Here is a 15,369-nt window from a genome sequence, read left to right on the forward strand (position 1 = left end):
TCTGATCCCGTGTGAACCCCCCTGTATCGTTTTGTCGTGTTCCGTTCCAGTATCCAAGAGGTTATCTTTATTATTACGTTATCTTTATCGTTCCCATTCACAATCCTTCCCTAAAATAATAGCTGCAATTAACAATAACACAAAGTCCAAGGAAATGAATCGAAGTGTCACGTAATTCGTTTCGCTGTTTCACATCGCACCAGCTCCAATAAAACCGTATTAGATAAGAAAGTTTATTTTCGAAACGAAGGAACGTCAAAACATAAGACGGCGAAGAAGAGTAACCACATAAGCACAGAACAGAGGAGGAAGTATATACAACGCGGGGGTCGGCCACAGGCGCGCTGTACCGAAGGTAAGTGACCCGGTGGTCGTCACTGCCACCCCGCGCGTCACGCAAGGCGCTGGTGAAAGGACGAGCAATCAGTCGTCGGGTTTATTTTTTTATTGTTCGAGGGTTTTCTGGCACTTTCTGTTATGAGCTTTTCTCAATCTCCCTAAGCGAGAGCTATTTTGAGCTTTTTATAAAAAAGATGTTTTATCATTTTATACACACGTATCATCTTGGTGGGCAATGACGCGGTAAACAGCTCGAAAGTGAGCCAGCTAGCTCTATCGTCTCGGCCGGGAGCGGGGGCTCTGGCCAACAGAAAGGCGGCACCACTCGTCTAGGAGTGGGGGGACGGCGCGGGCGTGCCCTCCGCCGTCCGGAAGCAACCAATTTGGTGTTATACGACATCTCACGACACTACTGATCACGGCAGGGGCCGGCGCGCGCGGCCGGCGGCGCCGCGCTCCGCGACACCGCCGCCGCGGACAGTTTGTCCCGCGCGCCGGCCCCTCGCCGATCGTTCTTTTTCCTTTTGCGATTTTTTTGGCGATTTTCTCTCTGGATGCGGCGCCAGCGTGGACGCCATGGTCCCAGGGCGCTCGTCGGCGCTACAGTGACTATGGCAGAGTGGGTGGAGGACAGGACAGAAGCAGGGCGCGCCGGCCGGCCGGCAGAGTCGGCGGCCCGCCGGACCCCGCCGGTCGGCCGGCGCCGCGGGACGCCAGTCGGCGGCGGCGGCGGCCGCCGGCGGTGACCCACCACCAACCTCAGCTGCCGCCGCCGAGCAGACGCCCGCTACCTACACACTCACTTGCGGCTAAGTTCCGAACCCCAACCGATCACACCTCTCGGCATATTGCCAACGTTTTCTTTTTACATTTTTCTTCTGGGTTTTACTATTTTTATACACGTCCGCCGGTCGGCTGATCGGCCAGAGACTGACCGCCAGCCGTCCGTCAGGTTTTTACTCCTTGGCAGCGACGGGAGCAGCCTGGGCCGCCTCCGGGGCACCAGCGGCAGCGGCAGCGGCAGCAGCGGCCGCCTTGGTCTGGTGGGCCTGCAGCACGGCCACCGCCTCGTCCACCTTGCCCTTGAGCGACTCGTGGTGCTCCAGCATGTGCACCAGCTCGGAGTTGTCGATCTCCAGCAGCATGCCGGTCACCTTGCCGGCCAGCTCCGGGTACATGCGCTGTGAAACAGATGGAAAGGGATTAGAGGCTAGAGCGCTGGGCGGGCAGACATTAGCAGACGGGAAATACGAGCAAACGCTAGAAAGAGAATGTTCACACTAAACGGTGCATGACGTCACGTTAAAACTTCCGACAAGGCAGCGCCGAACGGTACTAAACTCAAAGTGAACCTCTCTGAACGAGGTTAGCTCGCCAATATACTGAATATTGGTAAAACAAATCAGCATGCAAAGATACATTTCAGTGACAGTTACAACTGCTATAGAGGACGCAAAAATATAAATCAAATTGCAATGAGTTTCGGGATGACCTTGGCAGCATCATAAGTAAGCCGTTCCGTCGGTCTTACCTGGATCATGGGGTAGAGACGCTCGCCGAGCATCTGTTTCTGCTCCTGTTCCGGGGCGGCGGCCAGCATACTGGCCGTCAGCGGCTCCTGGCCCTGGACGCGCACGGCCGGCTGCGCCAGCGGCTGCGGCGCCATCGACGACTGCGCCACGGCCGAAAGCGGCGCCTGCGGCGGGTTACGCATGTTGGGCGTGTACTTGTAGCTGTTGGGTCGCTGCTGCGCCAGGTGGGCCGGCTGGGGCGCCATGGCGCGCGCCTGCATGCCGGCCGGCAGCATCGGCTGCTGGCCCGTGATGGGGCGGGACGGCGCCTGCATGCCGCGCATCACGCCGGCCGGAGTCGGCTGGCGCGGCGTCTGCGCGCGGAACGGCGCCGCCGGCATGCCCGCCGGCTGCGGCTGTCCACCGAGCCGCATCTGTCCGCCGGCCGGCTGCTGCCAGCGCGGCCCGGGCCGCATCTGGTGCGCCATCTGCGCCGGCGGGTAGAACCGCTGCGCCGCCTGCGGCATCGTCGGCACGAAGTAGCCGCCGGCGCCCGCCTGGAACATGGGGCTCACGCCCGGCATCCGCATGCCCGTCATGCGCTGCATGTACTGACTGGCCAGGTGCGCCTTGCGGTCCTCCTTGCGCTGGGCGAGCGCCACGTACAGCGGCTTGGACGACACGATGCGGCCGTTCATCTCAGTGACGGCCTTGGTGGCCTCCTCGGGCGACGAGAAACAGACGAAGCCGAAGCCCCGGCTGCGTCCGTCCTCCATCATGACGCGCGCGCTGGTAATGGTGCCAAACTGGGCGAACTCGCGGCGCAGACGCTCGTCGTCAATCCCATCGTCCAGGTTCTTGACGTACAGGTTGACGCCCTGGTAGCGGTTCATGCGCTCCAGCTTGATCTGCTCGAACTTGCGCTTGAGCTCCTGCTGGCGCTCGGCCTTCTTCTGGGCGCGGCCGACGTAGAGCGTCTTGCCGTTCAGCTCCTTGTTGTTGAGCTCGTTGACAGCTGCCTCGGCAGATTCGGGCTCCTCGAAGCTGACGAAGCCGAAACCTGGCATCGAACGAGAACAGGTTGGCAGACTATCCTTGTCGCAGCATCAACTATTCTAAATTATGACAAATGTTATCAGCACAAATGTGAAATAAACGCCTATGATAAACGTATTGAAAAATGTTATGTTCAAATGTTTTGGCGGAAATAGTGTGAACAAAAATTCATTTGAACCAGCACAGGCCGGCAACACAAGCACGCTATCATGCGATTTTTTTCTCCCCAGAGATAGTGGCAATCTGTGTTTGGGCAATCAGCGGGTTTTTCATTAAACTTTTACGTCACTCTGTTTTTGTAAGCACCACAAAAACAGCCGACTCGTGGGAGGCAAAAGCCATAACTGAACGAGGAAAAAGATGCCGCGCATTGCGAAAACGCCCCAGTTGACCCAAATTCACGCGATAAAACACAGTCGCAAAAAACAAACACGAACAAAGAGCATCACCTCCGCCAGCAGGACTAGCGATCCTCCCCAAACAAAGCCCACTGGAACATCCGTCAGCGCACTCACCCTTGGAGGTGCCGTCCTCGCCGGTGACGACCTTCAGGCTGGAGATGGTGCCGAACTTCTCGAACATCTCCCTCAGCTTCTGCTCGTCCAGCTCGGTGCCGAAGTTCTTGACGTAGACGTTGGTGAAGCGGCGGGCCTTCTCACCCAGTTCCTTCTCACGCTCCTTGCGCGGGATGAAGCGGCCGACGAACACCTTCTTGCCGTTCAGCAGCATACCGTTCACCTAAGCACGCGCAAAGGGGGTTAGTAAATCGCCAAGTACAGGGAAGAGCACGTAGATAAGGCTGCATCGATATCAAGTTATGAGTGGTGTGACAATATGAGGCACATTAGGTATTGCAAGGCCGTCTGTTTAGATACCGTTAGGTACAGTGAACATTCCAATCAGACTGTGATCGCAGCGAAAAGATCGAAAATCCGATAGTAGGTAACGCGTGGCCGCAGTGTGGTCACCTTGTCGATGGCCTCAGTGGCGGCCTTCTCGGTCTCGAAGTGGACGAAGCCGTAGCCCTTGGAGACGCCGTTCTCGTCGGTGGCCACGCGGCAGCTCATGATGTTGCCGAAGGCCGAGAACGTGTCGTACATGGCCTTGTTGTCGATCGACTTGTCCAGCGACTTGATGAAGATGTTGCCGACGCCGGAGCGGCGCAGCGACGGGTCGCGCTGGGACCACATGATGCGGATCGGACGACCCTTCACCACGTCGAAATTCATCGTGTCCAGGGCGCGCTCGGCTGCAAAGAAAGAGCATGACGTCAGTATATGTCACCCCTCATGTCGCCACTAACCGGGGTGACGTCATACCATAGAGAGGAGTCCAACCGTCAGCGGTTAATTCCGGGCAACGCCCTCATTCAGCACTGTGGTCGTGTTTTCTGGCAATCCATAACCCCAACCAAACGGGACATGTCACGCCACATGGCCCGGCCCACAGCGAAACGTCGCATCGCCACATTCCGCTGCAAGCGAGGATCCGGACCAGGCACGCCAACACAGGCAAAACAGCTGAATATCACATGAGCTGAACAGCGCCGACTCCGAGGTCCGGCAGCTCAGTGGTCTGGCGTGGTCACCACTCAGGAGGGACCACGTCATACATAAATAACGGAGAGTGGCCGGACGGCCGCCCCGCCGCGAAGCCTCCAGAATCGCCTCACATCGATCAGAGCGGGAATGACTAGAAAGGTCACCGGGTCCGTCTCTGACTGGAATGTGCGGCAAAATGATAGCAGTTATTTTCCGCTTGTATATGCTGATCTAAGTCACCATCAGCATGTCTTCACTCAGTCAGTGTTGATTCGCTGCTTCGCTGATATAATAGCTACCTGATATTAACGATGGGTCATCACAAAAGTTTGCATGAATAAGAATTCCCAATCTCTCCGAAACTGACAAGTGGTCTTTTCGGCAACCTCACTAAACCAACTTTTCCATTGAAACGACGAATTTCTGTAAAATAAACGAAAAACCAGCCATCTGCGGACGTCACACCTCCCCTGCTACGTCACACTGACGTCAGCAATGTCAGCATGACGCAGCCGGCCATCGACAGGGGCCCGGGAATTGCACAACGTCGCGCTCCGTTCAGCGGAAAAATACGTCACGGCAGCCGGCCGCAGACGGCCAGACAGAGAACGGGGGAGAGCTGGGGGGGAGGAGGTCAAAGCCCAATTCTCAGCACGTGGCGTGGGCACTCGCCGGTGTTTGCCGAACTTAAGTTAGCTGTGTCCTCACCCGCCTCACTGATCGGAGTTTGAACGGTCACATCGGAGTGGGTGAGCCGGTTGTGTCGAATCGCAATGCACCAGCTCAAGGAAAGAGACCCCGGGACACTAACGACGAAAGACAGCAGCACAGCACAAAGATATTTCGGGATTTAAGTTTTGAATCAATGATAAGCTCGCTGAGAAAAGATCCATGCCTCTGACGTAAGGGTTCTTCGACGTATTCCTTACGATTGTCACACTGCTCTGTGTTCTCCCAAACAAAAAAGTTTTTTGTGGCAAAATATTTTAGTATACATACTCATAGAGAATAGCGAATAGTCTTACGTCGCGATAACGAGCCGTATCATCGCTAAGCCAAGCTGCGGTGGGTTATGTTAGCCTATAACAAGAGACCCACTATTCTAAATCTAACTGATCGTCTAAAGCCAACTGATCAGCCGTTGTATGACCATTAGCGGTATCAACTCCTTCCCTCTCCTATCCTCACGGTCACCGGCTCAAAGGCTTGCTGCCGGCGGTCAGACGGCGTCAAGGTGACCCAGAAAGCGGCACGGGCCCCCACCGCCGCCGGGTTCGCCCGAAGGTCAGGCCGGGCCGGGCCGGTCGAGACGCGGCCAGCTGACGGGGCTCCTTGTCCGGCTCGGTCAGGGCCGCCGGGCCGCCAAGGTCGGGTTTCAGGCGGGACTCGGCCCGGACAGTCGGCTCGGGTGTTGCCACCGCTTCCAGTTCCGTCGGCCGAGGCTCACAGAGCCCTCCCCGATAACACGGACAATAGGCCGGAGCGGCGACCGGAACCGGACCACTGTGCAACGTGCAGTGGTCCGTCCCTGCATCGTGCATACCAACAGCTTCAGCGGCGAGACAGAGAAATCGAGTCGGGTCGCGTGAGCCGGGAACGGGGGGCTTACTTCCCTTATGCTCTCAGTGGCAACACTGTGCCAAGACTGGTCACCAAACTGGCAACGGATAACGACGAATGAATAGTTCAACACACGCGGCAACGGACTGCCCGATAAGGCAATGGCGTTATCGCCCACAATCTTCACGGAGAAGTGGTATGTGTGCGCAGTCGGGACGTATCAGCGTATCGGAATGTTCTGGCAAAAAAAAAAATGTTCGCAATAGTTGAGACCTGAGGGCCACATCAATGCATGCATCTAGGCTAATGCACCCTCTACGATCGTAAAACTGACAGCTTCCTTTAAATACATCATTGTGCAGATGAGGAAAGCATACTCTACCTCATTCGTACGTACTTGTTTTAAATAGACATGAACTGTCACTATTTAATCTTCATGCAAAAAAAGTAACAATCAAACTCCATATGTTAATGCCAGTCAATTGCAAGCTAACAACCAGTTCTGACGTCATAACTCACATTTAAATTTATCTGAATGGCATATTACTTGCAATCTGAAGTATGATGGTTAGGTTCCTATGCAGGGCCAGGGTGTCACCTGTATGATAAAAATAATACGTTATAACATCATATGTCGCGTAATTTTTCGCGCATATCACGAATGGCGTTTCTATATACGTACGACTTCAGTTGCAATGTATCAGGGTGACGGGAGTGAGGGTCGATGACCTTTGAACTACTTTTCTCAGTTACTACACCGCTCGTGATCGTGTCGTGATCAGGGTTGTGTACGACTCAATCAATAGCAATCAATTCAATCACGACAAATTTGGGAAACCAATCAAATCAATCAAGTCAGAGCAGCTTTCGGGAATTGATTCAATCGACTCAAACGCGAGAATGAAAGGAATCAATCAACTTAATCAAACGACTCAAACCAACACATACATTAGGTTTTTTGCCCCACCAACTTGGAAAAGTGTCCATAGCAGTCTGGTGTACCTACCTACCTACCTTCCTACCTACCCACAGAAGAAACATAAAAATATTGTCGTTTAAAATTATAAATTGCCATGCCATTCAAAGTTTCTATATCATAAGGATGGATACCTAGTGGTGGACAGGTGGATCATGATATTGAGGTTCAATGGGTAGAATTGGAGCAGAAGTTTCATTTAATGGTTGCAAAATAACCCAGTAGTTGACTCGCCCCTTAACCCAAATCACCACCTTTCACCTAAAGGTTGTCAATTTAATTTTGGCCATATTCCAACTCCATTTACACTAAATATCAGATATTCCGGTTGTAAGTTGGCTGCTCGGATTTTGGCAGTGTTCGTGATTTGGACAATTTACCCTACACCACGTCTATTTTAATGGATAATATGCATCAATAACATATTAACCATAGGGAAATAGAAATAAATATCTTACCTGCATGTGACGGTTTCAGTTAGACAGAGACTGACGGGCAGCCTGAAAAATCTTTCCACACAATGTGCATTTGAGGCGTGGGATGTTGTCAGATTGGGAAGGAAGAGATTTGAAGTATTTAGCGGTCCACGACTCTGGACGTGGCATGTCAATGTTAGGTACCTATGTGAAGAATTCAAAACATTTAATTGCAATACAATTTGAAACTGTTAGGACTGGGGGATAAGGATGAGGATTAAAAATATATTTAAAAGGAAATGGAGAGGACAGGGACTCTGGAACCACAGGATAAGATAAGGACAAAGGAAGTAGAGGAACAAAGAAAATTAAAACGCGAAAACGGCACGGTGCGACTGTGAATAATGTTGTTGTTGAAGAGTTAGGGCGCGCAGCAGCTTGGCTCAAGCGTCCAACGACTGTGAATAAAAGAAAACGTTTTGCCAATAAGTATGCTAAGCTTTTATAAATCCTTATTCTACGTGTTTTGATTTTTTTGTAAGATGACGTCATTGATTATCATGTACTATGGTAGATCATCATAAAATAAATCGGTTGTACAACACCAATTTCGTTTTATTATTATTTCATTTGAAATAAAACCACTTAATAATATTCGGTAAAATATTTTAAGAAAAATGAAATATATTAAATATGTTATGCTTAGGCTCTCAGGAGAAAAGGATCAACAAACGTTCTGCTGCAATTTAAACAATGCAGCAAATTAGCTATTAATTGGCATACGTAAACGTAATTAGCGAGACGAAAACGGCGCTTTTGTTTCAGTTATTTTTGTAGGGGTTTCTTTATAGAGTTCAGTGGGTTTCAGATATTTATAGAGTTCGGTGGGTTGTTTCTGAGGAGATGTGGAGATGTGAATTATTAATTAATCACACTTTATTAGTATATAGGGCCTTGCACTTTATCATCTGGATTTAAAAAAAAAAAAACGTTTCCTGCTGAGTGCAGAAAGGTAGGTAGGTGCATCGCCAGATTCTATCACCAGGATTGGAGCAGTTATGAGTTATTGCAGTTGAAAGTCAAAGTTGGCTGTTCATGTTTAGGCCCTGTTCTTTATTTGGCCATCTACCCCATATTGCAGTTGTGATGACAATTGACAAGCAGTTTTCAGTGTAGTTTTGTGATCTTTGATGTCATCAGTGGTGTCATTATTTTTCATCAACTAAAACTTATTTGAACTTTCCATTCAATCGACTCAATCATACGAGTCACTCTAATTTTCGGGAATCAAATCAGTCAACCAGTCGCTAAAGTCAAACGAGTCAGTCAACCAGTCATCTAGAAAAGTCAATCGACTCAATCCAATCAACTCAAAATATGCGTTGAAACAAATCAATCAATTCAATCGACTTGATTGGTATACAACCCTGGTCGTGATCACGTGCGGAAAATGTGCTAAACCTCTGACTGAGCAATATAACCGATTTTATTTTAAGTATATTAAGACTTCAAGCTTTTGAAAAAATGAGCCCATGTTTTTAAAACACATCTACAAGGTTTACGCAGAAAAAGTCTAAACATAAGAGACAACTGTCTATATAGCAAATTTCATCATTTACTACACCAAAAGCTATAAAGCAAGTCCAATCCATACTTTGAAACTATTTCAGAGGATTTTTTTTTTTGCATGAAATAAAAAAACAGCAATAAATGCGTAGGCGGATTCCCGACCGACATACTGTCAACCGCCGCGTCGGCCGACCCCCCGAGGCAAGGCTGACTGCCTGCCTGCCTGCCTGATGGACGGGGCTGACCCCGGACTGGGGACGGCCCGTGACTGACAGCTGTCAGCCGGACCGAACTGCGCAGCGCCATCGACTGTGGCACGAAAACCCACCAAAAATAATGAACTATAAGCCTCCCAATACGGGTTTCAATAGTGAACTGCAAATCTGACGATCGAGCCGAATATATTCATTTTTAACATGAGGCTTGGCACACTGGCGGCCCCAGCATCCCAGCAGCTGCTGACTGGGGAGGGGGATGAGGAAGCCGCCAAAAGTCTGGCTAACTGATGTTCGGTAACAAACGGTTCTATTTCTTTTCACGATACTGTGTGCATGGCCTGCATTGGCCCCGGCTCCTTGTATTCACCAGTGGTTCAGTAGTAATTTTCTTAATAGCAATGTACTCAAACCTATGGAATGGCAACAACCATAGATCGACTTCACCTAAAGAAACCTTCAGTCACCTAAATTCAGTTTAACCAACAGAGTCATAGATGACAGCCATTATGTTCAGGCCAAAGAATTGTATACAAGTATGACTGACCACACAAAAGATGCAAAAAATTCAAGCTCCACACAACAGATGGAATTGGGGGGGGGGGGCGTCCGGACTAGTCATGGTCATCGGCGCACAACTGATTCAGCGTTAAGGTATATCATTACATCATTCCCCAGGTGTCACAATGTTTTGATTTTTGAAGATTATAGTTATGTGAAACAGATCAAGTATAAATGGTTTAGTTAAGTACCTTGCTTATTAGCCCCAAGTCCAGATCAAGATGAAGAGTGTCAAGTGTTAGTGAAGCTTTTTGGGCAAAACTACAGGCATGAGTAGCCGGTAGTGACTGATCACACCATGAAAATAGCAAAAGTGGTTCAAAAGAGGTCAACTTGTTACTTATCAACATGTTAGCTGTCACCAGCTGCTAGCTGACTGTCATGTCAAAAAGGGTTACATGTCATGCCACAGGATATCAATACATGACCTATTCAAATGATACTAGCCAACAGCCTATCGGAGGCCAAGTACAACTTTGAGCACAAACTGGCTCATGAAATCAAATCAGATCCCAGAGCTTTCTTTGCCTACGCCAGGAGCAAGACATCGCTCAAGGAAGAAGTTCTGACAGTGACTAAAGATGACGGGAGCTTGACAACATCATTGGAAGAGACTTGTGATGTAATGAACCAGAAGTTCCAGGAAGTGTTTACCAACACAGAAGGAATAATGCCACCAGCTGTGACTCAAGTTACGGGAGCCAAACTCGAGATATGCGATATAGACTTAGATGAGGTAATGACTCTGTTGAAAGGACTTAAGACACCATCATCACCTGGACCAGATGGCCTACACCCCATCATGCTCAAAGAGTGTGCACTCAGCCTTTCAAAACCTCTACTCAGCATCTTCAATAAGTCGTTAGAGTCTGGGGAACTGCCAAGAGACCGGAAACAAGCAAACGTTACGCCCATCTTCAAAAAAGGGAAGCATTCTGATCCCTTGAATTACCGCCCAGTCAGCTTGACATCTGTTGCATGCAAGGCTCTTGAGAAACTGATCAGAAAGAGGGTGGTTGAACACTTGGAGATGAACAATTTATTGAGCAGTCATCAGCATGGTTTCCGTACAAAAAGGTCCTGCCTCACACAGCTACTGGAGTACTTCTTTGACCTCGAAAATGCCCTCGATGAAGGTGAGAGTGTAGATGCCCTTTACATGGACTGCCGAAAAGCTTTTGATACGGTTCCCCATGAACATCTCATTGCCAAGATTCGAGGAATGGGCATTAGGGCGACAGTTATTTTCTGATTTTTTGAAAAAGCAAAAAGGCAGTTCATTTTATGGTTCCATATAGCATAAAAAAATCACATGCAAAGTTTAATCCGGATCGGATTTTATTTAACCGTGCCTCCTCGAACTTGAATGTGTACGCTTTTAGCCATTGGGCCAGCAGTGTAGACCTTTCTGGTATGTAAACCATAAGCAGAGTTTCTCAGCTATTCATAACGATGCAATCATAAAACAAAAGACACGAAAACTACACGAAGTACACGAAAACTAGTGATGTATTGTAAAACGATTAAAAAAAAACTGAGATAAGACTCAATACGTCTTGTGGAAGTTGGCAAACTTGGACCTCCTGACGAGTCTGAGCATCTGCGTCGAATGCTATCGCTCATTACTGCAGATTCCGGGTGACGGTGCCTTTATTAGCGTTCGGAAACTTTCCATGGTGTGCCTCCACCGCCTGCAGGTTGTACTGCCTCTGGTCCTCAACCTAGGTGAGGGTCAAATTGTACGTTTCCATCAGAGCGACGCCACGCTCGGCGAAGTCGTTCACCACCGTGATGCCGTTGGCCTTCCCGCTGCGGCGACATAGCGGGGGTCGTCATGCCACTCGGCAGGGTCGGTCTCGAGGAAGCCGTCGTCAATTCCAAGAGTGACGAAGAACGTCCGCGACGATGGGGTCACGAAGTTTGCGAGGGTCTTCTGCGTCAGGTTTGCGCTGAGATCAACGACGGCCCGCTTGGTAAAAGTCCTACGAGCCCTCGTTCGAGGCGAGGGCCTCAACAATGGCCCGCCTTCCATGCAGTGGTAGGCTCTCGTCAAAGAACGCCAACGGGACGAGGCCGTCACTCAGATACCACAAGTGACGTCGGACGAAGCCGCTGAAGAGCGTCTTGGCGAGGGACTTGTCCTCGTACCTGGCCAACGTCTTCAGAAGGGAGAGGTCGTTCTTAGAGGCCGATGTTGGGCTCGGCGCGGTGTACCACGCGGAAATGTAGACCGACACGGCAAACTTGACGAATCAACGACCAAGAACGACCTCTCCCTTCTGACGAAACCCCCTAAGAACGACCTCTCCCTTCTGAAGATGTTGGCCTGGTACAAGGACAAGTCCATCGCAAAGACACTCTTCAGCGGCTTCGCCCGACGTCACTTGGGGTATCTGAGTGAGAGCCTAGTCCCGTTGGCGTTCTTTGACGAGAGCCTACCAATGCATGGAAGGCGGGCCATGGTTGAGGCCCTCGCCTCGAACGAAGGCTCGGAGGACCAAGCTGGCCGCCGTTGATCTCAGCGCAGACCTGACGCAAAACACCCGCGCAGACTTCGTGACCACATCGTCGCGGATGTTCTTCGTGACTCTTGGAATTGACGACGGCTTCCTCGAGACCGACCCTGCCGAGTGGCATGACGACTCCCGCTATGTCGCCGCAGCGGGGAAGGCCAACGGCATCACGGTGGTGAACGACTTCGCCGAGCGTGGCGCCGCTCTGATGGAAGCGTACAATTTGACCCTCACCAAGGATGAGGACCAGAGGCAGTACATACTGCAGGTGGTGGAGGTACACCGTGGAAGGTTTCCAAACGCTAGCAAAGGCACCGTCACTCGGCATCTGCAGTAATGCGCGATAGCATTCGACGCAGATGCTCATATTTTTTCAGGAGGTCCAAGTTTGCCAACTGCCACAAGACGCATTGAGTCTTATCTCAGTTTTTTTATCGTTTTACAATACATCACTAGTTTTCGTGTACCACAGTCTTTTGTTTTATGATTGCATCGTTATGAATAGCTGAGAAACACTGCTAATGGTTTACATACCAGAAAGGTCTACACTGCTGGCGGCTTGGCCCAAATGGCTAAAAACGTATACATTCAAGTTCGAGGAGGCACGGTTAAATATCATCCGATCCGGATGAAACTTTGCATGTGATGTTTTTATGCTATATGGAACCATAAAATGAACTGCCTTTTTGCTTTTTCAAAAAATCAGAAAATAACTGTCACCCTAATGGGCATAGATGGTCTGGTTGCAAAATGGATCACTGGCTTCCTGAGAGAACGTGAGCAGAGGGTTGTGGTGAGAGGCTGCTACTCGGGATGGAGAGCTGTCAGGAGCGGAGTACCCCAGGGTAGTGTTTTAGGACCGACCCTCTTTCTGATATACATAGATGACCTCATGAGGAATTTGGATTCTCCTGGGAAACTCTTTGCAGATGACGCGAAAATCTACAGAAGGATTGGATGCCCCAGAGATGGAACCATTCTTCAAGAGGACATTTGCAAACTAGAAATATGGAGTCAAAAATGGTTGCTGGACTTCAACAAGGATAAATGCAAGGTGATGCACTTTGGTCACAAGAATCCAGGTTACAACTACTCTCTCCAAGGAACGACTTTAACGGCGACTGTTAAAGAAAAGGATCTGGGGGTGATTGTTACTCCTGACCTCAAAGCATCCGAGCAAGTGACCAGGGCCGCGGCAGCAGCGAACTCCATGCTGGGGAGGATAAGAAAAACCTTTACATGTATGGACAAGGAAATGTTCCTGCCTATCTATAAGACACTTGTGCGACCTCGAATGGAACATGCCATTCAGGCGTGGTCACCTTACCTCCAGAGGGACATAAACAAGTTAGAGAAGGTTCAGAGGAGAGCCACGAAACTTATACCAAGATTGGCTGCCAAACCATACGAAGTCCGTCTGGCGGAACTGAACATGACAAGTCTGGAAGAAAGGAGACATAGGGGCGACATGATACAAGTGTTTAAATTGATTCATGGATTTGATATGGTCAATGCAGGAGAAGATTTCTTGAAACTTGAGACATGCGACAACAAGGACAGGACACGAGGGCACGCTCTCAAACTCCAGAAGCCAAGGCATCGCACCCTTAAACGAAATATGTTCTTTTCGTCAAGAGTAATTGAACAGTGGAACAAGTTGCCTGAAGAAGTCGTTACAAGCAAAAATGTAAACATATTCAAGAACAAATATGACAAGCACATCAAGAAGACTACGGAGAGAGGCAGCATCCTATGAGCATCCTGCTCCCTTTGCCTCTTACAGATCTACTTGGTAAGCATCTACTTGGTAAGCAGCCTTCAATCCATTGCTGTAAAGTAATTAGACGGACATCACAACTTACACACATAATTGCACAATCCACTGCAGTGACAAAACAATCGTCATCACAACTGACACCATACCAGTAAGCAATTCATATATGCACCCATCATTGAAAAATTGAACATGAAACCAAAATATTCACCCCTCCCCCAAAATAACATTGAATCTGGCAAGCGGTGAGCCCGCAAACTTACCGTCAACGGGCTGCTGGAAGTTAACGTATGCATATCCCAGTGAACGTCTTGTGATCATGTCCCTGCAGACACGGATGGATAGCACTGGTCCAGCAGTCGAAAACTTCTCAAACAGCATAGCTTCGGTAACGTCAGGGTGAAGATCCCCGACGTACAGAGACGCCATGGGATAGTTTTGGCCTGCTGAGTTCATCTTCTCTGGCTGGGGTTCGGAACTAAGCCACAATAGGGTTTACTTGTTGAGCTATTTTTTGTATTTTTTGTTTTTACACAAAAGTGAGTAAAGGGTGAGAACGCTAGGCGCTCCACACGCCTCACCCACCCTTCTCTACAGCAGAATGATGGCGCCGCACGAGCCAGATTTGTTTTGTTGTTCTTAAAACTGCGCATGCGCAGATCAAAATAGGCGCATGGGCAGAACAAGTAGTACTGATGTTTTCCGTAATTACTTTACAAGTTTCTTTTGATTTCGGTTTTACTTATGCTTAATAATTTTAATATTGAAAAATCAAAAAAATAGGAACAGCTTACGAAAATAAATGCGACTAACCGCCAAAGGGTAAGAGAAGTGACCGCTAAATCAAAAAGAATCCGGAAGAAATGTAATTGTAGCAAAATTGATAGTTAATAACTTATTTATATAATATTTATAATAATAATAATTATTTATATAATAACGCGACTAACTTATTAAGGCGCCGGAAACATTGAAAGCATCAAAATAATATTCTGTCTGTACCAAATGGTCTCGTTTTTAAACATTACTCAATACGAACATGCGAATGTTTTGTGGTCGGTGGTCGCCTTACCTTAGGCGCCTTAGGTATCTGTCAAGCCATCAGCTGCCTTTTGAATTTTGATCACTTCTCAATCTGTCTTTAGGCAGATGGCATTGCTATATCTGCATTCTTGCCCCTAAGAGGCAGCAAACGTTTTAACAATACCTATGAAATGTTTCAGGTATGATGTATTTTGCACAATCACTCTCCCTCCCTATGCTATGGTAACCAAAAGTCAGAAATGTCAATCGTTTCATGCCACGTCATTCCGTTTCACCCCTGTTCAATGTCCACCA

General features: G+C 49.0%; 1 protein-coding gene across 2 annotated transcripts; it reads right to left on the reverse strand.

Moving 5' to 3' along the window:
- Positions 1-219: 219 nt before the first annotated feature.
- LOC122366109 (polyadenylate-binding protein 4-like) lies at positions 220-14,771 on the reverse strand. 2 transcript variants are annotated; one of them, XR_006253845.1, is made up of 6 exons: positions 14,295-14,662; positions 3,875-4,155; positions 3,422-3,644; positions 1,871-2,910; positions 848-1,520; positions 220-770 (listed from the first exon to the last, which is right to left on the reverse strand). XR_006253845.1 is itself a non-coding variant. In XM_043337949.1 (5 exons), exons 1-5 carry the CDS (start codon positions 14,485-14,487, stop codon positions 1,296-1,298), a joined length of 1,962 nt encoding a protein of 653 aa, XP_043193884.1. In that variant the 5' UTR covers positions 14,488-14,771; the 3' UTR covers positions 220-1,295. The 2 variants fall into 2 exon arrangements, 1 of the variants encoding a protein (XP_043193884.1); XM_043337949.1 differs by having other exon boundaries at positions 220-1,520; positions 14,295-14,771.
- Between the last annotated feature and the right edge of the window lie 598 nt (positions 14,772-15,369).

The sequence above is a fragment of the Amphibalanus amphitrite genome, unplaced genomic scaffold (assembly GCF_019059575.1).
Source record: "Amphibalanus amphitrite isolate SeventyFive unplaced genomic scaffold, NRLGWU_Aamphi_draft 000785F_arrow, whole genome shotgun sequence".
NCBI lineage: Eukaryota > Metazoa > Arthropoda > Thecostraca > Balanomorpha > Balanidae > Amphibalanus > Amphibalanus amphitrite.

Coding starts and splice junctions, on each gene's coding strand:
- LOC122366109 (XM_043337949.1), bottom strand. CDS start 14,487: ATGAACTCAGCAGGCCAAAACTATCCCATGGCGTCTCTGTACGTCGGG. Junction 3,645..3,874: donor CCACTGAGGCCATCGACAAG/GTGACCACACTG, acceptor GCGCGTGCTTAG/GTGAACGGTATGCTGCTGAA. Junction 2,911..3,421: donor CGAGGACGGCACCTCCAAGG/GTGAGTGCGCTG, acceptor GTTCGATGCCAG/GTTTCGGCTTCGTCAGCTTC.